The sequence below is a fragment of the Rhipicephalus microplus genome, chromosome 8, assembly GCF_043290135.1.
Source record: "Rhipicephalus microplus isolate Deutch F79 chromosome 8, USDA_Rmic, whole genome shotgun sequence".
NCBI lineage: Eukaryota > Metazoa > Arthropoda > Arachnida > Ixodida > Ixodidae > Rhipicephalus > Rhipicephalus microplus.
The window spans coordinates 16,958,521-16,983,686 of record NC_134707.1 but is presented as its reverse complement, the minus strand read 5'-3'; the positions used below and the strand labels follow the sequence as shown (position 1 = coordinate 16,983,686).

At 43.9% G+C, this 25,166-nt stretch overlaps 1 protein-coding gene across 3 annotated transcripts in view; it reads left to right on the top strand.

The window, feature by feature from the left end:
- Window positions 1-25,166, top strand: part of LOC119164183 (5'-3' exonuclease PLD3-like) — a 145,139-nt gene that overhangs the window by 1,585 nt on the left and 118,388 nt on the right. Inside the window, exons 1-2 of one of the 3 annotated variants that reach the window (XM_075871183.1) lie at window positions 1,737-2,128; window positions 2,212-2,293. In XM_075871183.1, coding sequence (XP_075727298.1) covers window positions 2,261-2,293 — 33 coding nt within the window. In that variant the 5' untranslated portion in view covers window positions 1,737-2,128; window positions 2,212-2,260. Of the gene's footprint in view, window positions 1-1,736; window positions 2,133-2,211; window positions 2,294-25,166 lie in introns of those variants that run through there. The other 2 variants (XM_075871184.1, XM_075871181.1) reach the window with 2 other exon arrangements.

Below are 25,166 nucleotides of genomic sequence, written 5' to 3'. Positions count from 1 at the left end.
AAAGATGACACGCTAATGTGATAGGCATATGAGGAATGAATGAATCTAGTAGCACGGTTTTGAAGTGATTCGAGTGCAGTAATGAGATACGCGTGTTGTGGGCTCCAAATTGACGATGCATATTCAAGCTTGCTTCTTGCGAGGGACTGATATGCTAATAATTTTACATGGCGGGGTGCGTTGCGCAGATGACGTTTTAGGAAGCCGAGACTACGAATAGCAGCTGCATGATAGCCCGGATGTGCTCAGCCCAAGTTAGGTAGGTCACTGCACAAAGTTAGGCCAAGGTATTTGTAGGATTGCACAAGTTGAACAGGAGTGTTAGAGATTACGTAGGAAGTGGTGAGGAGCTGGTTATGGCGACGCTGAAACGACACAAGTTTACATTTGTTAGGATTAAGTTCTATTTGCCACCGTTCACACCAACGCTGCACTTGGTTAATGTCACTTTGGAGGCTAATTTGATCAGATACATTCGTTACTGTGTGGTAAAAACGCAGTCATCAGCAAATATGCATATGTTACAAGTTAAGTTCGTTGGTAGGTCGTTAATATATATTAGAAATAACAAGGGGCCAAGGACGGAACCCTGAGGGACACCTGATGTAACTGGAATAAAGTTGGAGAGCTGATCATTTGTAAGGACAGATAGGGAACGGTTATGTAATAATTCTTGGATCCAGATTAAGACTGCGGGGTGTAAGTTTAAGTGGGAAAGTTTCAGTAACAGGCGTTTATGAGGTACCTTATCAAATGCTTTGGTGAAATCTAGAAATATGGCGTCGGTTTGAAGGTTATTATCGAGATTGGAATGAAGGTCATGAACAAAAAGTGCTAGTTGAGTTTCGCATGAAAACCCTTTTCGGAAGCCATGTTGTGCAGGATGAAAAAAAATTAACCTTGTCAAGAAAACTGATAATGTGAGTGAATATGACGTGTTCCATGATTTTGCAAAGAACTGAAGTTAATGAGATGGGACGATAATGTTTTATTGTTAGATTATTATTATTGTTGTTGTTGTTGTTGTTGTTGTTGTTGTTGTTGTTGTTGTTGTTGTTGTTGTTGTTGTTGTTGTTGTTGTTGTTGTTGTTGTTGTTGTTGTTGTTGTTGTTGTTTCTGGCTTTACGTTCCAAAACCACCATATATAAAGTATTGCCACGTGCTGAAGAAAATTTCTTTTCTATTTTTTTCAAAATTTCGGGAAAAATCATGAAAAACAAAACAGATTTTTTTTTATATCACTACATATTTTCAGAAAATTTGAATCTCTATACAAGGCAGATGAAGATTATTTCGGGGAATAATGATTCCCTTTCTACTCGACTATTCCTTAAGGTGTAACGAAAGAGCGTGCGAGATGCATTTCGATCACTGTTGAGGGACAAAAAAAAAGGCGACCTTTTTACTATCTTTATTGTGTCGATACGATCAGGGCTCCAGTCTCTCTCAAGAGATGGCGCGCGCGTACCATTCGCGACTCGCTTCCAAAAGCCGGGATCACCGATATCCCGGCAGCTGCCCGCGTGTCTCTCTCTCTCTTTCTCACTCTCTACTTGCCTGCCTGATCATCATGTACTCTCTCTCACTCTTTCCACAACCTCCTCACCCTCAATATTTTTCTCCTCGCGAGCTAATTTTTCGCGCCTAGCGCCGGCGCTTCCCTCGTTTCTCGCAGGCACGCCGACGCGGCAGAAACTCATCCAACGCCGCAGGCGCGCCGCCTCAGTCGCGCTTCATCAATCGTACCACGCGCATGCGTCTCTTGGAGTTACACGTGCTAGCACTGTTCCCGAAGACACTATTTTCATCTAACGCATGGACGACTCGCCTTCTCGTCGCCGCGAAACAACTTGAACAATCGCGCTGTCGCGCTTCTTTCGCGGCGAAAAACCTTTTCGCCACAAACCGTCACGTGGCTTAGTTGTTGGCTCCAGTCTGTCCCGCGCATGCCTTGGTCGGAGTGTGTCTTCCAGTTCATCGCGTTTTGTGCGGCCCTGAACGTCGCCTTTCGTTAAACTTTGAGTCGCTTTCCTGTGTGAATGAGGTGTGTTTACACGGCGAATCGCCTTCCTCGAGTGCCGGGCCTTGGAACTGGATTCGCGACGACGTTCTGCTGATACCGCTGGCAGTGAGTGCGTTTCGCCCTTGGGACCAATCGTCTGAGGGGATTAGGATTAACCTAATCCTTCTGTCTGCTTTCATCTCTGACAGCCTCCCCCTTTTATCCTGGGGGAAAGGGCCACGGATTCCTAATTGGATCATGGGAATTCGCATATCGTCCATCTACCGTGAGGTAAGTTTATTGTTCTTCTGTTCATTTCCCTCCTCCCAATCCTTTCTCTCTGTTTTAGACATGCGCAAGATGCAGTGACATTGAACGCGTCTTGACGCTTGTATACCTGTTTTTTTCTGGCTGTACTAATTTAAAACGTCGTTGTCATTCGGTAGCGAATGCGTACGGCCATCGTTGGCGTCTGGTCGACATCCCGTGTCGGCCGCGCCTGCTCTGGTGAAAGTGCCCGCGCTACGAAGTTACCCGTGTCTAAGGATGTGCGTGAAGACGATGACGAATCGTGGCACTCTTGCAATGCTCTCGGCTTTGTTGCCAATTTAAGTTCTTGCTCCCTTCGACGAGAACACCTGGCACTGCGCATGGTTCTTCCGGTTCATGCAAAGGTTGGAAATTTTTTCGCATTTGTAAAAACTTCTCGCGCATTCTCACAAGTTCACGTGAAATGTGCAGGGTCTTACGTATTTTTAGTGAATACCTCATGGCTATTCAGGACACTATAGAGGCTCAGACTCAATCACTAATCCATATATATATATATATATATATATATATATATATATATATATATATATATATATATATATATATATATATATATATATATATGTACTATTGCGGTTATGGATACCGTGGTTATATGTCATAAAACGGACATTTCTCTCTGGATGTAGAATCCAAATTATAATTTTAACGGCTTGGATAGTAGTTAAGGGTTCACCATAGATTTCTTCATCTTTTTAAGGTGCTCTAAAAAATAGTCTACCTATTTTTCATGTGCGATGCTTGTTCGGAGACAGGGATTTCTAAACTTTTTAATTTTTGTAAAATCGTAAGTTTTCCTAGGCCCTCAGTAAAAAAATGGGCTTTTCAGAGTGATGGAATTCTATTTTTCTCTCTTTATTGAAATTTGTTGTTCAGGTCATCTAGGTGCAAAAAATATCTTGAGTTCAACACTGGCAAAACCTTTCTGTAAACATGCTCACATTAGTAGAATTTTTTTAGTGTACGTTGTTTGCCGGAAAAAATTGATTTGCTGCACAAACTTGAAGGAAAACAAGGAAGACAGGAAAGAACGCAGTATTGCTCCAGCATGTTTGCCAGAAGCTTGAGCAGAACATCTTAGCCACGCTAACTAGTCCGTGGCAAATATATTGACTCAGAAACACTTCCCTGGTGACGTGTCTAAAGTGTACATTTTGACTCCATCCCGAACTCTTACAAACATGCAACAAACACTGCTTAAAGCACTGTTGACTTCCGCCGCTACGCCTCTCATGGTCGCTTTGAGAACAGCAGAGCCTGCACTTTATGAGTGACAAAAAGTAAACGTATTTCCTAATTATATTATACGTGAATACCTAATAATACGTAATTACCTTATGCGGACGAAAACTAAGAATTTTATACGGATAAAAACAACAAAGAAAACCGAAACAAAAAGGTCATTCGCTCGCCACGGTGGTCTGATGGGTTTATCGCTTGACTGAAAACCTGAAGGTAGCGGGTTCGAATCTCGACCATGGCGGCGGCATTTTCGGTGCAGACGTCAAGGTTTTTGATGCGTGTATGCGAATGTAGGTGCCGTTACAGAGACCCGGGTGGCCAAAATTTCCGGAGCCTTCCGCTGCGGCGTCTCTCACAATCAGGTCGGGGTTTCGGGACACTCAACCCGAAAAACTATCATTATAAATGTTCACGCAAACCAAATCATTTCCAGCCGATCAAAGTACAGCTTTCGGGACACGGTAAATTATAGCTTTATTTTTAATCTCGCAGCAGACTCGTACCGCCGTGCTCTGCACCTGGTACACCGCGGGATCTAGTGCAACGAAAAGTTGCGCAGGGGTTGACCATCGTGACATGTTCTCTGGTTATCAGGAAATGGCTTGGCCGTATGTGCGAGTGTGCTACTCTACCACTCACTTTCACCATAGAGAAACATACTTACATAAAAAGCGGACACTCCCGTAGGGCCCTGCCGCCCAGCTTCTGCGTTGCTTTCAGCGCCACGAGTGGCTGGTCAGACCCGATATTGTCTTCAGCGCAAATAAAATAAGAAACTTTTTTTTTATTTCCTACGCTGGGATTTGAACCCATACGCACATGGTTCGAGAGCGAGTGTCTTTGCCGCCAAGATACACACCCATGCTTCTACAAAAGGCATACATGTACCGCACGTCTAAACCACATGAATGCGCACCCTTTGTGCAAAAGAAATGCAGAAAAACAACACTTTCTAGTCAGACTTTATGATTTTTGCGAGAAAGCAAAAAACGTCCTTGGCGGTACACATATAGTAGAGTGGATGTGGAAAATTGAATCAATAAAGTTTCTTCTTTGCAGAAATTTGAGGCCAAACTTCGGTTTTTCATTGTCCTTCTGATACGGCTATTAGATTTCGTGAAAGGAGTAGAAGCGAGCATGGGAACGCCATCTATAGTGGTTGGTCAGACTCTTTCTTGCTGGGTTGCGAAAAGGCTCGAGTGTCCACTCTTCGTACAGTATATTTCTCTATGCTTCACGCACACCCTCGTTTTTTTTTTTTTAACGGTGATATCAGATTTGAAAAACTTGGAACACGCTTAAGCTTCACCTTCCAAAAATAGAACATAATGGAACCCCGAGCGCATCGCCTTCCCATCTGCTGTTCTGGATTTAGTTTTAGGTACCTGCATAAGCCACGCCGAAGAAAAAGCAACGAATGCGCATATATTATTGGCTGTTTCTGTGGATATCTTAGTATGCCTAGAGCAAGTACATTTAAGTGCCCACTGCGACAGAATTCTTTTTGCGAATCGGCGAAAAACCCACTGCGCGTACGCGAGGCACCACATGAACCTACGCAGATCTTTTTTGGGGCTTTTGCAGCTGACTATTATCAAATATTAAATGAGTGGGTCGTTAACAGACACACTCGTACTATAATTCACATGTTTCGACGTCTAGAATGATGATATGCTTCTGTCATGCAATATTGCATGCGTTATTACACTACTTGCACTAAATGGCAATCATACCTTAATTTTGGGTGAGTTAGTTCATCATTAAAGAATACTTGAAAAGCGGGAACGACGAACTAGATACAACAAAATCGGGGCTTGATTAAGCTGATGCTGATGACCTCTGATGGATGGCGCTCACCCGAAGAGGGGGATGGGCCAAGAACTTGGCGGCAGGATACTTAAATGAAACTAAAATGAAAATGAAGCCAATCTCAAAAAGTAGTTTAAAATTAATACTACCAAAAACCTTAATTGTTTGCTGAGCGAGCGGTCAAATCATTTCTTGTTTTTGATAGACATAGCAACGAATTATAACATAAAGATCTGAAAAGGTTAGGGTTCACTAGCACGGTAATCGCCTCTCCAGTTGTATCTGTTTCGCCTTCGTCGTTTTCTTTAATGACAACCATATAGTATCTTTTATTTTTTCGAAGCAGCTTGAAACAATGGACTCCCTAGTATAAAATATCTGTCACGGGGAAAGCCTTTGTTTAATTTTCATTCAGACGTAATAGTTTTATTATTTAAATTATTTGCATTTTTTTAACTTTTTTGTCTCAAGGACAAGATTTTTTTTCGCCCACAACCATCGACACTGACGCCAACTGAGAAAATTCTGCAACACCAGCCCTTTATCACTACCGCGTTGAAACTATAACTTCGAGAGCGACATCGAGGAAGCTAGCTTTCAATACTTCCTTGATTCGCTAAATTATGATGGATTATGGCGTATTTTGCAGGCGTCTCAAATTCACCCAAGCTAGCTAGGCACCGTCGCAAAACTTCTGTGGGAAGGGGGAAGGTGTCGGGGTAAAAAAAATGTCAACGTTGAATTTCGAAAACAACAACGCGCATTCCCGCATCGCATATGCGGCTCATTTCCGAAGGGTATTAGGCGTCAGTGTTCGAGAAACAAGTCAGTGCTGATTTCCAGAATGACTTAAAACTGGGACGACCATTCCTAAATAAAAATATTTGGTTTCGTGGTTCTCTTCCAACATATGGTTACCCAACATGTTGCATCACGAAACAATAAGAAAATTCACCGACCATTGCCATGCTTCCTAATGCGACGTCTGAGTTCAGCTTGGTGTTGAGTCAATGCTGATGGTGTTCGAAAGTTCGTCTTTCTGAAATATATCGACTACGCCATAAATCATAGTTGTTTTAAATTGGTTGGTTAGTTCCTGAACAACATCGCGCATCCCACCTAGGGGAATAGGCCATGAATGGGACGGTGCCTTGCTTTTTAAATTCATTCACTTCTCGAAAGAAAGGGTTTAATTCATTAGGTAGTATAGGTAAGAATCTAAATAAAGGTGTGGAGTACCAAGCAACCACTACGTTATTATTCTCTTTTCTGTGAATAAGCGAGGTACCCGCTACAAATATGTAGGCTATTACGTGCACTTACCTGGTGCTGCATCTGGCTGATGACGATGAAGAATTATGGCTGTGCATTTTGCAGTGGGTGGGAAGCATCGAACCACATGCTCGATGAACAATTAGTATAATCTGACGACTGGTTGTTAGTTTTCCCTTGTGTCACCCTATATTACGTAACTCCTTGTTCTACATGACGTCTGTATAGGGTCTTTTTGCAAATGAGTTAGAATGACTTTCACGGCTCTGTGTAGAAAACTCGGCTACCACGTAGAAGACGGGCTGGCTTTAAGTATCATTTGTTCTTCGATGTTTTTTTTTTCTTTTTGTTTTTTTACTTGTCCCTTGGTTACGTGATCGATGGTGATGACACTCAAAGCGGGAATGGTTGACCCAAGTGCTGTGCTCTTAAAAAGCTTGCGACTCTGTAGCTTACCCGAACAAAGCCTCGCTAATTACAATAAGCGAGTAAACGATCTGAGTACCAATTGGGATAGTCATAAATATCTTAATTCTTGCTAAGCCATGGGCCGAGAGTTTGAGGTCCCTGGTGTAGTGACGTGGCGAACTGTGAATCAGGTCCTGCTTAAAGTGATAGTCATAGCCAGGAAGCCACACATTTTTTTCGTCTGGTGCCCTGGATATAGTCAGCATTTAACCAAGACCTGATTAGGAGTGTACCTCACGACTGTAGATGTTTTAGTCACAACAGGCGAGTTTACAACGAGCTTTGGAAAAAGACTGCTTCTCCAGCTTTTGATGTGAGGCTTCACTTCTTTTTTTTCTTCCTGTTGGCTTAAAGCTTTCTCGGGCTTCATACACCTACCACTCTCCACAGTTTGTAGAACGAACTACGAAGCACATTGTTTCAGGCGTTCCTGCGTACACGCTACTGAAATGTGTCAAGCTGTCGCAGCAGCGCGCGAGCTAGCTGAGATGGACTAGAACACTGTCGTGGTCCGTGGTAAAGGTAATCCCATCCCTTCTAAATGCCCCTCCGTTTGCATCCATCCAATGGGATTTCGTTGCAATCTGTCAGTCTCTCGCGTCAGTGCCTCCTATACCGAACACTTGGTTCAAGGCCGGCTATTCCGCGAGCAGCTTCACTGCTCTGCACGAAAACGTCATGCTCGCAGCAAACCAGACTAAGAACTTCTTTTGTTGTCTTTTTTTCGCATCTAGAAAAGGACGTGGTTCTGCGAAACGTCACGTATTTCTTTCATGAAAACCGAAGGAACGCTGCCCGGGAAGGTCACCGTGTGACAGGGGCTTTCTCATCGTTCCACTTGATATAACATACCGATCAATTATGCACGTGCGTTGTTTGTACCGTCGAGTGTTCTGAGCACTCGGAGAAAATAGCTGGTCTAAGTTGCTTGCTGCGCTTCCATTACCTGAATACATAGTGCTAACACAACGGAACATCAGAAAAAAACTACTGGGTAGATGTATAACTTACTCAGTGAGAACACCGTTAGAAGTGTAGCGAACGCCGGCCATGTTGCCCTCATGAGGACTAGTAGGTAATATTCACTGTTTTTAACCAGCCCTAACATTTATTAGCCACAGTTCTGCTTATCATAGCTTGCAATGGTCAATGTAGCAGCATGCGCGATGTAGGATTTGAAGAATTATAAATTGGCATACACACTTCTGAAACGAAGATATCCCCTAATATGGCAGATTCAATAATTTGGCATTAGTGTTCATTCAGAATGAGCTAAGCAAACCAATTATTTACTTGATTATTCATCGGTCCAATACTAGTGTAATATTAAAGTTACAATTCAAACAATAGTTGATTGCTTCTTGCGCAAGTGCTATACCACTAGCAAGTACATGCAAATATGGTACTTCATTTCCTCGGAACATAATCCTGATATCCGGTCTCTTTTCAGAAAGTGAATGTCAGAGTCATTAGAACACCGTCATTCTCTCAGTTTTTGCGCCTTCAAGTCTGGCTTCAGCAACTAACCAACTGAATAAACATTGTCCTGAAAAACATTACAAGGAAAATTTGTCAATAGTTTTTCACGCGTTGCGCGAAGATGTCAGGACGTCGAAGACACCACAAAACGGGGCATACCCAAATGAAATATCAGTCTCGGATAAAGGTGATGCGCAGCGTGTGATGCGTTTCGACCATAGGATAAGAAACTATCGAATTGAAAAATTATTACTTCAGGTGCTGGCAAAACCAAGGACTTTCCCTATCGCACGTTTGAAGGTTTGTAGAGTGGTACTTGAAGGACATGCATAGCCTTTCGGTACTGCTAGTATCCAATAGGCTTGCGTACTGACCTCCTCTTCCTGAACGAGCGTGGCGTCTAGAGATGATTTCTTCCACGGGAGGGCTTTGTGCTTTTCATTAGTAGAGTACCTGGAACTCCGAATTTTTACCCACTTTATCTAAATACACATATTTTCTCTCGAAGGCGGGTTGTCCTCATGAAGTATGAGGTCCAAAGGATGGCTTTCAGATCACCCATAGCAGAGTACTGAGAACTTTTAAGTCGTTAATCACGCTCTTTAAACGCTATTACTTTTTTTACCAGCTAGCCCATCCATGCGAGTCTCACGGGACGGCTTTTTTTCTCTCCCATAGTAGAGTACCAAGTACTCTAAATTGTCAACAACTTTTTCTAAGCACACGAAGTTTTCCATGACCTAGCGAAACTGCTTATGGCCCCTCTATAGTAGAGTGCGTGTCGTGCTCTAAAGCATTCAAAATTTATTCTAAACGCCACATTCTTGCCATAGGCACGAATACGCCTCATTACGTTTGAATCCCAAGGAAACCCATGCAAGCCTCATTAAGTTTGAATTCCAAGTAACGGCTTTCAGTTCTTCCTTAGTTGAGTACCCAGTACTCTAAATTATTAACCACTTATTCTAAACACACAGGTCGTTAACAACTTTTTCTAAGCTCAGGTGGGAGGCCCATAGGGCGGCTCTATGCTCTCCCATAGTAGGGTACCAAAAACTCTAAATCGTCAACAATTTTATTTTTTCTGAACACTCGTTCACGGCATAATTTTTCTCGACACGGCCTCCAGTGTGAGCCCACAAGATGGCTTTGTGCTTTATGGAAGAGTACCAACTACTCAAAATTGTTAACCACTTTTTCGAAACATACATGCTTGAGGTCGTATTAAATGTGAAGCATTTCTTAGCGAACTACGGTGACTCTAACCGTATCTGTGTGTCTATCTAGAAGCTTACGACTTTTAGCTCTCCTGGACATTTCGATAATTGGGTCTATACTACAATTTGTATGGCATAATATGACTGCATGACGAGCATAGTTCACAAGTCATGTCATGAAAATTATCACGTGTATGTCATGAATGTCGTGATTTACATGTCTTGCTCCTGCGGTGGTTTTGTTCACATGACATGTTGCTAAAACTTGTATGGTAGGACATGACTGCATGGCGAACATAACTGGCAGGACCGACTGTGAAAATCATGACATGCATGTCATGTAACTCATACTGACCACGCTCATGATGCACTCATGGCCATTTTGCTAGCCTCACATATACCAAATTTGGTATTGCTTGATGCGAACGAACGACAAAGGTAAATGACACCTCCAAACATGATCATGACATGCGTGTCATGTAAAACACGACTGCATGCTACGCTCATAGCACGCTCACGGCCGTTTTGCTAGCTTCATGTATATCAAATTTGGTGTTACGTGACGTTATTGGATGACGAAGGTAGACTTGTGCAAACATAATAATCATGGCATGTGTGTCATGTAAGAACCTGACTACACGCCACGCTCAAGATGCAATCGCGGCTGTTTCGCTAGCTTCACATATGCCAAATTCGGTATTGCGTGACGCGAATGAACGACGAAGGTAAATGACACGTCAAAATACAATAATCGCGGTATGCGGGTGACGCCAAACATGAATACATGCTACGCGCATAGTGTGTTCGCCGCCGTTTCGCTAGCTTCACATATACCAAATTTGGTTATACGTGACTTGAGTGCACGACGAAACACATTCCAGGTGCAAACAAGACATTCACGCAATGTAAGTCATGTAAGGCATAATTTAGGTGCGATTTCAAAGTGACATATAAACCTTCCTCATGAGGGCTTCGCATATCATCGATTCTCACTACAGGTGGTATTCGCCAGTTTTAAGTGTGAATACACTTTATAAGCGACCCCAAACCATCCACCGCCGTCGGCGGCGTCCGCAGTCTTCTCTCTATCTTTAAAAGAAAGAGGACTTGGCGGGCCGCAGCGCGACGCTCTACCGAATAAGCCACGGACGCGACGCTGATATCGGTGTCAGTAACGCGCCTTATACCCCCTCCCCCTTCGCTCGCTCCTCCGCTCTCCTCGCTCGCTGCAGCTGCGCGCGCACCCCTCTCTCTCGCGCGCCCACCTTCTCTCTCAGTCTCCCGTCGAGAGCGGGTCGTGAGGGGGAGTAAAGTTAAAATCCGTTGGCATTCGCCAGTGAGTTAACGTAAACTTCCCCGTGTGATCAAATTGCGATTCCCAGGAACCATTACACCATAAAGGCACCATAGTGTGATTAATAAATATAATAGTGCGAATTAATAAATACCCCTCATAGCATCACCCCGTGTATTCGCACTTAACCATGTTCAACCTCGGGGAAAGGCTTGGGAGTTTTTTTTTTTTTTTGCGCATCAGATGACCATCTGTACTTATCATTTCAGCGATCTCTCGCTGCCCGATTCCGTATAATCATACGAGGGGTTCAAAGTGAGGCTCTGTACGAGGGAAAGAGTAGTGGGATCGAGGGCGATAAGGTGCGTACGTTCGCCGTGCACACCACACATATCGAGAAACGCATTGCTCCACGGTACTTGCGAGTGTGCCGCCAACGACGCTCATCGGCGTCTCTGTCATACCTTACCACAAAAACGCTTTGGCCAGAAGCGCGTGCATTACAGTTTACGCAACACAGTCCTATTCAAGTCGACCAGTACAGTATTTTTGACATGCCATGCCTGATCCCCATGCAGGTGCCCAACCGGTTGTTCGGCCCACTCAAGACAATTCTAATACTCTACTGCAGTTTATTTAAAAATACACTGGGAGAACAAGCACACATGATTACTTCCGTGATGTCCGGGACGGAAATGACGTCAGCTATTTATTTGAAAATCTCGGTGGGGAAAAGCGTGCGTTAAGTAAAAAAAAAGCTTCTTGCTCACATTTGGTTTAAATTGATGTGCTCTAATTACCCTGGTATAGTATTATGCGTGATAAGAAAGCTACAAGGATAAAGAAAAGACACGCAAATGATTACAAAAAAGTGTCTCGGCCTTGGATGTGTGCCTTCATAGGTAGGATGTCACGTGGGAGCTCATTTACGTAAGGTAAGTCTTGCCGCTTCAAATATTTTTACAGTGCGTCTAAATCGTCGGCGATTTGCTGCTCCCACATGGTTGCAACCTGCGCCGTCAGCGTCAATAGCTTACTAGGTCTGGTAAATGCAGTCAATACACCAAATTTTTTTATATAGGAGTGAAAAGACACGCATAAAACGAAAACTGCTGAGCCTCTTGCTCATTTCCCGGGCTCGAACTTGAAAAGTTTTCGCTTCTTAGGTGCCTCTGATGATTGGTCAACCGACGTCGCTGATTCTGTGTCCAGCATTAGAGTTCAAACAACACCGAAAAAGTCCGCAAATTCATATGCATAAGCGTCAATAACAGATGCCATAACTTCTTATGGTATAATTGTTCAGGCACCGCAAAACGCCTTTCGACACATAGACCAATCACTACGTAACTAGCAAAAGAAGGTAGATGCGAATACAAAACGATCGATACATATTTACTTAAGTAGGCTAGTGGTCAGATTTTCTCGCCAAGGAGTGCTTATTGCACCGTAATTAAAGTTTGCAAAACTTTTCCTTCTGATGGGGCAGTTAAAAGTATCGTAAAAAGTAAGCACCAATCTGATTTCGACTTTTTTGATTGCAATCGACTCTACAATGTTTCGATGCTTTAGCAGACATGACGCATTTGCATACGCCCTTCTTTTGCGTACAACTGTAGGACATGAATGCAGTTCTTTGAATTCGCCAGTGCTGAATACTATTGAAAACAGCTACACTCCAAGATTCGATCGCAATCGACGTCATTCTTGGGAAGAACAAGTGACTGCGAATTTCTCTGAGGTATGCAAATAGCTTATGCAAACGAGTTAGCATGAAACCGTATACTTCGTGTAAGGCAATCTACCCCGAAACAGTTTCAATATGTAAATAAATGTGACGAAGCAATTGGCGCTTACGGATTACCACGGCTGTTTCCTTGTTCTGACACGAGAGCGTTGCTCCTGACATTTTTTACTAATCACGAAAACTAAGAAAGTAGTATGCCACCGACGCAGCTTAGCAACTAAGATATCGTGCTACTAGGCTCTAAGGCATGGTCTAGTTTTCCAACTATGGTGGCCACGTTAGGAAAACTGCCTAAAGTAGAATCCACTAAAAGGGGGGGGGGGGGGGGGAAGGTACTTCAATTTATGCAAATGCATAAAGCACAGTATGGTTGTTTTCATTGCGATACTAATAAAGACACTCTCGACGGCACAGTGGGCGTCGCCGTTGCCGTCATGTTCCGTATAGAGTCCAAATTGATAACACATCTCGCGCACCCTGTATTTCAGTCGTGGCTGATAGCGTGCGAGTGGAAATGATTAATGCTTCTGAAATAAAAGATAAAACGAGCTGGCCTATCTCCGTCGCTCGGACCGTTCATGCGTTAGCATCATTTCCCGCGTGAGGCCTGCCGTCGAACTCTGCTCATGGGGATAGGAACGTCTGTCCTAAAGTAGCATAAAAACGCGTTAGCGGAGGGGAGTGGTTCGCTGTAGCAATATTCGTGAACTTTGTTATTAATGGCGTGTTCGCAAATGCTGGTGCGGGCGCTATCTCGGCAAGCATCAGCGGACTGTGCGTATAGCCTTTTACGTAGTGTGCTCTCAACGCGATGAAAACTGTGATGAATCCACTCCTCTCTCTAAGGTGCGGCCGCATTTTATTACACCGTGGTTTTATAGAGTTACGTGAAATCGAATCATAATGGTGAGCTGCCAGCTTTACTTCGTATAGACTTCTTCCAGCAGGATATCCGGGTTTCTTCAGTGTGCAAAAATTGCCGCATAAATTCAAACAAAAGCAAGAGAAGCCAGGCAGAAAAAAAATGGCTGTTATTTTATGCTTCCTCAATATATCCTATGGCTTGAAAAACGTTAGCTCGTGATGTGGTGTCGATGTGGTATTATCAGCCCCGTGAAAAGTAGGCCAGATTTGCAGGTTAACAGACAAAAGACTAAGAGAATCGTGATTGAAGCCATGGTATAAAATTTTACTTTGACGTGCGTTCGCAGTTCTAAAGGTCAAGCTGGACGTTGCATAAATAAAAGGTTAAGAGAGCATAAGAACTATTTATGGGGAAAAGGATAAGTTCAAACTATGTGATACACTGTAAAACTTGTGGGTGCCATCCTCTATTTCGGGCCGTGAGTGTCTCGGAACGCCATAACGATAGATTAACACGCCAAATCTCTCAGGCGTATCATATCAGGATTTGAATGACGAATGTGTGAGCGAGTATTCGGTGGCTTTGCATAAAAAAAAAGAGATTGCACTGTTGGATAGGGATTAGCCATTTCGTCAATTTGCCTTTGTTTTTATCGGACACTCTCCCGGAACTATGTCACGTGCTCACGTTTGCTTGTTCTAAAATTTCACCTCTTTTCAAAATGTTCATATGAACATGTGTGCCCGCCGCGGTGGTCTAGTGGCTAAGGTACTCGGCTGCTGACCCGCAGGTCGCGGGATCGAATCCCGGCTGCGGCGGCTGCTTTTCCGATGGAGGCGGAAATGTTGTAGGCCCGTGTGCTCAGGTTTGGGTGCACGTTAAGGAACCCCAGGTGGTCTAAATTTCCGGAGCCCTCCACTACGACGTCTCTCATAATCATATAGTGGTTTTGGGACGTTAAACCCCACATATCAATCATTAGCTTACTGTCGTTTGTCTAGTATGAATAAAACATCTAAGCCACCTAGTGCACTGTTATTAGCTTATCGGCGCACGCACACGGGTGGAAGCAGAGATGCGTCATCAGTCATGTGGCCATGCCCTCTCATTGCTTTATATGCGTTGTTATTGCGGTCCAGATTTTTGATGGCAAAGACAAAGGAAGCGTGGTTTTGGGAAGTTAAAACCCACATATCACTCAATCAACATATGTGCTTTTTATGCTTTTATGCCAGAACTTTGGTGCTTGCGCTGCAACCACGCTTAACATAGAATTCAACCAACTAGCCCAAACAGCCGTTATTCTTTTATACGCATAGACTGAAAGGAACAACTGGCATAAGCAAATGGAATTAACTCGTAGTGTGCCCCTGGAAGTGCTGGCCTATGTCATTATTTATTTCTCCATTACACACTACATTAGAACCAACCACAGTGGCTCTATTCCTGTGCCTTTTTATGAGGCCAATATTAACTCGACCACGAACGCGACTTCAGAAAAGTTTTTATATTTCTATTGTTAGCCCTCTTCTCGTACCTTATTCAGTGTTCTGTACCCTTAATATACATGTACACCCACGGGAAATAACATCACCGTCTCCGAAACCTCGCAACACACGCCACGATCATGTTAGTTCTTTTCGGATCATGCCATAAAGAAAGAAACGAGAACAGGTAATAAAGCACATATGTAGCACCGAACAACGCACCAGATGGTGTCATAATCGAAAGGCAAGGATAAGCAGATGAACAACAGACAAAAGACAAAATAACGCTGTGCAGACGATAGACCCCAATAGCCAGACTAAGCCACTTCCTGTATCCGCAGCGAGTGGGCCATCAGGCGAGGCTGGATGCATGGACGGCGCATGCGCGTTCTACTACATGAAAGGGTAATAACGCCGAGTCCATGTCGGGGTGTGTGTTCGAACGACTCTGCTATAGGTGGCAGGGACAGGGCACCCAGGAGAAATGCCAGGCGCTTGAGTACATATACGACCTCCTTTCCTGAGTGCGCAACTATTAGGGGTGCCTCTCTCATTTGTCTCTCGCTCTCTCATACGTCTTCTCTCTTATTCTGTGGTGGTGTCCATTATTATGAGCATGTGTAAGTATGAAGGAACAAACTTTTTCTGTACTACTTCATGTGCATCAATATATATATATATATATATATATATATATATATATATATATATGTCCATGGATTTCATCATTTTCTACGCGCGTGTCTGTATATACGTGACATTTTCGCGTGTTCACCAGTGCGTTTAGTTTGCGCGTTGGTCTTTGTACTCTATGCCCGCAGAGCTGTAGGAAAGGGGAGAGATGTAGATTGCGAGAGATGTAGATTGGCCGGAGAGGTTGCGGTTGCTCTGAAGAGTCGTAATTCGTTTACTTCTAGGTCCACGGCCGCCCCAATTCTGTCCCGAACTCTTCCCGTACCCTTCGACACCCAGACCCACCTTCGTATGCAGGCCCGTCACTTTCGCCGTCCGCGTGACGGAAATGAATGCGAGCACATGCAGAGATGGCGCCGCTGTCAGGCGTGGCTGTGCCTCTATGGTAGTGCTGGCGTGGAAGTGGCGAAGTTGCAATGCACCGTGCCCGTGCGAAGCAGGCGCCGCCAGGCGGTAATCACGTCATCAATCAATCAACTAGTGTGCTTAGGCTGTCGAATGTTCCGGAACAGTGGCGAAACGGAATAGAATGTTTTTCAAGAGGTGCTCGTGCATAAGTGGCACAGACAGATTATTTATCTTCCCGTTCCTACTCTAATGTATATAGATTGTTTTTTGTTACAAGCTGGCGAAGAGTCGAGTAATAAATTAGTTTTGTTATCGACCGATAAATAAAGTGAGCAGCGTGGCAGTGAATGTAGCGATTCAGCCAATCAGTGAGTGTATCATTTATTTGGAAAAAGGTACATTTACTAATGCTATTTTCATAATTTACCAGTCTCATGTAGAAATAAATCTCTAAATGACGCAAAATTTGTGTTCGTATAGGAATTATTTACCAGCAGCGAAATGCATCAATTTTGACGCCGACTTGGTTAATACTTCTTTGAATGTTAAGCAGAGACAATCCGCGTTTTTCAAACGATGCGCAATACAAACTGTACGTATACCTTATTATTCAAATTATTTATTCCTATGAATTTGTTTTTATGAACATTTACTCTATATTCAATGCATGATCATCATCAGGCTGAAATCCAAATCTGTCATAAACATACCCCTTTGATGGGGCTCTGGTAGCGCACAATATTCCTTATTGTCAAAGTGGGATTTCTGAAATATATGTATTGATAGGAACACAATATGGTTTGTAAACAATTTGTAAGTAGGAACGGCGAGTATCTCGAAATTCTTAACCGAAACAGGGGGTGTGAAATACGCATACGAATACACGGTTTGAACCACATATTGATTGATTGATTGATTGATTGATTGATTGATTGAGTGAGTGAGTGAGTGAGTGAGTGAGTGAGTGAGTGAGTGAGTGAGTGAGTGAGTGAGTGAGTGAGTGAGTTATTTGATGCTGCCGAAGCGACATTATCAATATAGTTATCAAAACGCCATTTTGAAAATTTGCACTTTTTTCCCATTACGCTTAGAGCTAGCTTTTACCGATCATTGCTAAATTTTCACATACGTAAATCTCACTTGCCCCGAAGTGTGTGTCGCGTTTCCTTTTGCGTTTCAACGTGAAATTTGTTTCGCTTATGGAATAGCATTGTAAAAAGACCTAAAATTATGTAAAACATCAATGACTTGCTTGTATTTATTTATTTATTTATTTATTTATTTATTTATTTATTTATTTATTTATTACAAGTACCTACATCGCCCATTGGGCATTGTTGTAGGGGGGTTACAGTAGAAAATAGAATACAAAACAGCAAAATTAAAAGCAAATAAATCGTGCATTACAGTATACAGGAGAAACCAACACTTGTAGTACAGCATTAAAACAAAAGTACAAAACACAGGATTATACAACGAAAGCAGTAATTATGCATATAAAAAATCAACAACCAAGAGAAGTACAAAGCCAACGTTAAATACATGGGTTATTTCAGCAGCTCAAAATGCTGTTTCAATGGCTGTTAGGAAAGTAGAATCAGAGAATATTGTCCCAATTAGTTGGGAGACGAATCACTGTAACTGGGAATCGCACCCACAACCTCGTGTTCAGCGGCAGACAGTCGACGCAGTAACCTATCACGTCGTGTGTTTTTTTCTTTTTTGGAAGGGTCAAGGAAAACAACCTGAACTCTACTGGAGCGGCGAACCTGTTTTGAGGATGCAACTCACGCTCGATTAAGCAAGGACCCCTTCGCCTGCATCTCAGACTATCGTAACCAGGGTATACGCTACAACCAGCCGAGTGCTCGATGTAACGTAGCCCTCTCCTGGCCGAACGCCATTCCATCGAAGTTTCCGAGTAAAATGCACGAGTCTCCGGGCTTGGCGTTTCGTAGTCGATGGCTGCACTCAGCGAACACCGACACCAATTGAGTTTCCACTACGTGCTGTCCATACTATCTTGCAAGTTGTGATGTAGTTGCGCTGAGCGAAAGGCTTCCAGAATGATCAACGAATCAAAAAGAACGGGACAAGTAGTGCTGAGAAAAAGAACAAGTAGTATTTTGAAAGCACTTATTGAGCGTTGTTGTGTCGTCGGCCCCTGTAGAGTGCGTGGTTGCATCTGAAAAAGCAGCCTTTTTCTTGTTCCGTTAAATACGAAGCTTTTTATCGAGCTATATTAAACCGGGATATCCCTGTGGCATTTTTTTTTTGTTTTCGAAGAGCATCAAAATATTTTTCCAAGTCAGATATGGGAAGACCTCAAGAAATTTCAAGTAAGGCACACAAACAAGTACATCGTGTTAAAATCAAATCAAGATCAAGTTACACTACGATATAGTCAAGCTTGAACAAATGTTTAGTTTTTGTAAAGCATGTCCTTTATTACTCCTTTAACGTCGTTACTGATTTTTATGGTTAGTACTGGCTAGCATTGTTTACTCTTGGCTAATATGGGTGAATGTAGGATAATATTGCCTATTGAGTGGTATAACAATATAATCTATATTTACACGCGTTCCTCTATTGGCACATTCGGCTTGTCACCACCGTGTTGTGACTCAAATTTCAAAGATTGGGAACCCGCTCTTGAACAGAACCAGTTGACGCGTATCCCAGCGGCACGTGCAGCTGCTTGCCAGAGCAGTTGGAGGCCGGAAAAGGAAACACGTCACTTCTTCCTCTGTTGCAAACAGACGAGGTGCCAGCAGCTCGGGAGCCTATGTTGGTAGCACTGCGTAGTGAAAGCGCCCGAGTGTGCTTTTTAAAGCTGGAGCACGGTGCTATGAAAAATGTGTAGTTGAACATATCCAGAGTGCTCTAATTTGAGCAGAGGAACGTTGCGTGCGACACTAGAGTGCTCTGGGGCGTACAAACAACGACCACTCGAATGTACCATAAGTGTTTCCTACCTTTGACGATGCATTGTAACAACAATTTAATTATAGAAGGTTACCACTGTTTCGAGCCAGGCCTGTAGCCAGGGGGGGGGGGGGGGGCTTAATCCCTGCCATTCCATCTCAAATTTGGATTGTTGGATGTGTTTTACCGAAAATAACAAACGTATGGTGTCTTTTTTTCAAATACGCAAAACCTTCAGCAAGCGCCACCCCACCCCCACCCCCGTCCCGGAAGACATTCATAATTACGGATCTGATTGTCCCAAATCACTAAGCGCTTCGGGCAGTACAACAGCTACCCTCGTAAATGCTCGCCATTTGTTATTTTCTGTAAGGTCTTGGCACTTTAGGGGCCCGCCTTGTCATCCAGCCACTGTCCGATGCCGCATCGTCGTGAAGTGGTCAGTGGAGACATGATACGAGGCTAACAATGCATGAAATCACCACAAGGTAAACTAGGAACATCCAAAATAATCTACACTAAAGGAATAGTCACTTTTTGGTAGCAATAATTTAACTAGAACTACAAAAAACTGTGAAACGTCCGCCTGGCACTCGCGCCGCTAAATACAGGGTGCCACCAGCTCGGCAAGTGCGCGATTTCTGAGGGAATCGCTGGGTTGCCAGTGCTACGCACTTTTTGATATGTTTTTTGTGGTTGAGCTGCAATAAACGTAGGAATGAACGATACAGAATTGCCTGCACAAAAACGTCATTTTATTGCACATTTTTTATTGAACTACACGAAGATAAACATTTTTTTTTGTCTTTTTGGAAGCTGCGTTTCGTAGATCGTTGCACTTAAATCAGCGTTAGTAACGTTCTTGGTGACGTTTTGAACCCTTCGCAGACGGTATTCATGCTACCGTCTTGCACACGTGCCAACACTACCTCGTTATGCACGTGGGATATCACGTTCCATGGTTTTCCGTAGTAAAGGTAAACTACATTAAAAGCTATTCTGGGGTCCTCCCATCTTGGTGTCTCCCCACCTTGGGGCCACCACTCGCAGGTTAAGCAGAGCCACGCTAGTTCGTAATTCTGACCTGACATGCCAACTGCTGTGGTAGCAGGAGCAGCCTGTTTAAACAACGCACGTACCTATCCGTGGTTATGTAGTGGTCAAGCTGCTCGACTGTTCCTGACATTGTGCCGCTTCGCAGCTGTCAATAATTTGCCAGCGTCGCCACCTTCTACCAGTGGCGATGCTGGCCAGAGTCGATTGCAACGTGCCGCTCTACCACTGACATCATTGATGACATTTCGGTCTCGGGGCTCTTCACTGTCCCGCATGTGATGTCGACCAAAGGTTACGCTGCAGCATTACTTACGGCATTTACACACGCTATATGCGTACATTACGTCACCCCTTGTTTATCATCTTCCATCTTCCCATCAGCTCTGTCTGATTCGCTGTGATGTTGTGCCTATTACTGGGGCTTCCACGTTTTTAATCATTTTTGGCACTTCGACATAACCATTGGTGTGCGCTTGCAGGGTCGTCTGTTAAAGGGGTTGCACTGCACTTACCCCTTCCCCTCTTTGATTGTGTCCGAAAGAGAACGAGCTCCACGATGTATGGTAGTAAAGAAGTATTGTAAAACGCTTGATCTACTCTTTCAAGAGTATATAGGTCGCCGTAGCGTAATCGGGCGTCTTAAGCACGGCCTTCTGAACTGCTAACCTGCCTCGGTGCATGCCTCAGTCGTACCGTAAGGAAACGAACGGCTGTGCACGCAACATTGAATGCCTATCGCATTCATTATTGAATGCGATATGATTTGAATTCGAATTGATATTGAATGCGATATGATATTGAATGATTGAAGTATCATTGAATGCCTATCGCAAGCGCAGTTGTTAAGTGCCCACTACGCCATAACTACCATTTTTTGCGAATCAGCCAAGCGACCCCTATATGCGCGTCCGTAGGGTAGCAGGTGAACATGCGCAGCTGTTCACTTTGTTGATGGTTTTGCTGCTGATGATGATGAATAAAGACGAGCGCTTTGTAATGGCTGGGCGTTTAAATCACTCACTCGTTGCTCAATTCCCTTCTTTTGACAACTGGCGAGGTTGAGTCCTCAATCGGGCCCGAATTCCTTTATCATCGTTCTGGATTTTTCAACCACAAACAAGATGATGATTTTTCGCTCACAATCTCCGACAGGGACGCTGGCGCTGGAACTTTCTCGAAACGAGCTCTTTAACGCTGCCGCGTTAAAATGAACTGATGACGCGCTTCTCTCAGTGGCCTGCCATCAGTCCCCCGCTTTCCTGGGGTAAAGATGGAAACTCTGTGTAGCGTATCGAATCGACGGGACACAGAAAAGACACTCGCAACAAGACCTAACTTTTAACAAAAAGTTTCATCGCCCGTTTGTGGCGGACTATACATACAAGAACATGCGCTGAGAAACAGCGAGTGAGTGGAGATAACCAAGCAAAAACAAACAAGATTGCACAAGATGTGGACCATCATGTGCCCATCATGTGGACACACAGACATGTGGACCAGATGCGCCCATCATGTGGACACACAGCGACACTCGAACACATGCTCTGGGAGTGCAGAACAACTCCTCCCGACTCTACCTCAAGCAAGTGGGAGAGGTCCCTCAGGAGCTCACTTCTCGCCGAACAGCAATGAGCTGTCCAGCAGGCCCACGAAGCGGCCGCCAGGTACTCCCTGTCGGTCCCTACGTGGCAGACGCCCGCTACGCGCTAAGCGCGTCCTGCAGGACCGAAATAAAGTTTTTTCATTCCATTCCATTGCACAAGACGATCTTCTAACCAACACCACACTACCTAGTTGCAAACGTTTTCCTGAAATCATTCGAAAAAAAAAACGGAGAATGATGCACACTTTTTCTGTTTATGACGCAAGCAAACCTACTTCTTTTTTTGCGTAGTGAAACTGACGCCATGCATACGCACAAGTCACCCAGGGTGTGCCATTTCAGCTTCTTTAATAGAGTTACTGTATATGCTACCAGCATATACAGTAACTCTATGCTTTATTTATCTCGCGCGCCGGGACGTTAAACCCCACAAATCAATCAATCAATCAATCAATTATCTCGCGCGCCATCTTTCAGCTACCTTTTCTATCCTCAGTCTGTACAATGTATACAAGGTATCGTGCGATTAAAATTTTTTTAAGTTGTATTCGTGTTGTTTTATTTATGGTGGTGGGAACTGGACAAATCTTTGAACGAAACACCATAGGTTTTTGTTGTTCATTATTGGAAAGAAACCTAGTATATTCGTTACCCTGCGCATAAAGAAAAGAAACTTGAGCCAATTTCGCCCCAAGTAGTGTCAAGACAGAAAAAAGTGCTTAGCTTTCTTCTCTTTTTTTCTTTCTTTGTTACTATTTATTTTTTCTTGGTATTCTATTCCTTCCTTTTTCTATATATCTTTTCTATTTTTCCTCTCTCTTTTACTTCCTATGCTTTGTTTGTTTACTTTTCTTTCTTATTTTTATACGTGGTATTGCTTCTGTTACGCCAAGTGCACTAGTTGTTCTTTTTTATGCTGATGATGATAACTAATTGTCATCAAAGTGCTCTAAAACAAGATGAAGACGACTTCTTACTCAATATGCTACATGTGTAGCTTTACTCCAGTCTACGAGAACCTCATGCGACAGCACATGCAAGCCAGGCCCCCTAAAGGGCTCCACACTATAATAAAGGTCACAATGAGCAAATATAGTGTGGCACAATTGTCGGTTCTTTCACACAATTAGGGAGGGGAACGGCAGTCTCCACCCTGCCCCATTGTACCGCTGGATATAGCATGACCCTTCGTTTATTCAATACCCACCAGTGGTAGACGAAAGATACGACAACTCTTAAGGCAGAACGAAAGAAAGATACAATACTTACATGGTGCTAAACGAAAAACCATGTGTATATGTCCTCGTCTCGTCCAGTCTCTAGCGCTATTTTAGGGGCGAAGCTCATTTATACCGTGCAATGTTCCTACGTCATAAACCACCACCTGGCGTCTACAGCCAAAGTACAAACTGATGCATCTTAACCACGAAAAGGTCGTCAAAATTCTGTTAACAAGAGCGAACAATATAAAAAAACCCAAGACTGGTAAAACACCTACATTTACCTACCCATAAAACATATGACAGACGGTTAAAAAGAACACTGCTTCGCTTCATTGTCAGCATTCACTTTGTGGAAATGCGCGGATTTCATTTTTCTACCATGCAGCACCAAGAGGCCCAATCAAACACACTGTTGCATTACTACCCATTACAATCCAATGATAATGTATGGTGTGGTATGAAGAACTGTATAATGTATGAAGAACTTTAGTAAGGTCCTGAGGACCGGTTCAAGACTGATACTGGCTGCTCCCACGTCGGGACCGAGACGCCAAGGCCTTCTGCCGCCATATTGGGCCACAGCCCTGGACAGCCTTGAGTTGGTCCACCAGCCAGGACCGCTTTTTCAAAATTTTTCCTTCTGGCAGACAGTTCTTGGGAACGCTTTCTTGGAACTTCTTCGCGATTTATTCCCCCCCTCCCTTTTTTTTTCAAAAACCGGACATGCTGCATGTGGGTAGAAGAGGCCATGAAAGAGTTCGTCTTCGAAAAACAGGATATAGAAACCCACGCAAGTTAGCGCCTCGCGCACGCTACGCCTCTTCGCGAACAACCGAGACAGGCACAAAGTTTTGCTCGTTTTTTTATTAAAAAGCCTCGGCATTGACTATGGCTCGACTTGCCCCCCCCCCCCCCCCCCCCCCCCGCTGAGCGTGATCGGTTGGAGCCGACGTAGGAATCTCTTGCTTGTTGACTTTAACGCCTTCCGGCCGCGAACTGTTTATGTTCCTTGCGCCGCCCTCCGTCTCGCAAGCGAGACAAACAGCCGACAGGCTTACGTAGGCGACGTTATTTTTGATTTCGACGTAACGGACACTTCGACATTAATAATTAGGCGAGACCCCACGGCATATTTGAGCGGTACAAGCTGTCGGGTAAGCCGTGTATCCCGACTTAATCCTTCATGAGTAGCACAAAAAAAGGGACGTGACAGCTGCACTAAGGCGAAAGCCTCGCATTTCTCTTCAAGAGCCGTAATTTACCATCAGCGGTGCCGGTGTGGCGTCAACTTGAGCGGCGTCAAAAATTGTTACGTGGTGACGCCACTGCATGAGGCCATCATGTCACCGCTGATCGTAAGAATGTGTGACGTCATCATGAGGTGACGTCACGTGATGAAGTCATCACATGGCGCCTCATTCGGTCGAAGGTGGACGGATAACGGAGGCCATGCAAAACCACGGAAGGGCAGAAAGCTCTCGGTGGGATGCGGCGAAGGATCAATACATCGACTCATAATAAAAGGAATATGCTGGGTTTCACCTTCAATCCGGATTAGGTATATGTGCAAGGGACCGTCTTAGTTTTGTTTTCTTGTTTCAGAGCTAACCAAGGACGTCCCACCGTATACATAACTAAGCCAGACGCCCCCAAGATGTTCTAACTGCACAAGCTGCTAGACAAGCTGCGGTTCCTGACATAATCATGCAGGCAGAGCAGAATAAAGCAAGGATGCGACAGCTTAGTTTCTGACGCTGCGACGTGCAGTAAAAAGGATTATTCCTATACAATTGCATCAGTATATTGACCTTGAATGCGCACCATGGTGCTTGTATAACAGCTGGCCCAAACAGTAGCCAACAGTTGTAATCATACAGTCGAGGTTCGCGAAGACATCAGCATTAACTAACACACAGCCGACATTACCCAATGTTAGCAACCATGAAGCAGTGACCATAGGGGTGCGTAAGTAAGATGGTTTATTTAGTTGAGACATTATCACCATCATATTATATCCCGCCACTTAATAGAAATGTGGCGGAATAGGGAAAAAAACGAGACTAATCTAAATATATCAGTGCTGTGTCTTGTGCTTTTTATTAG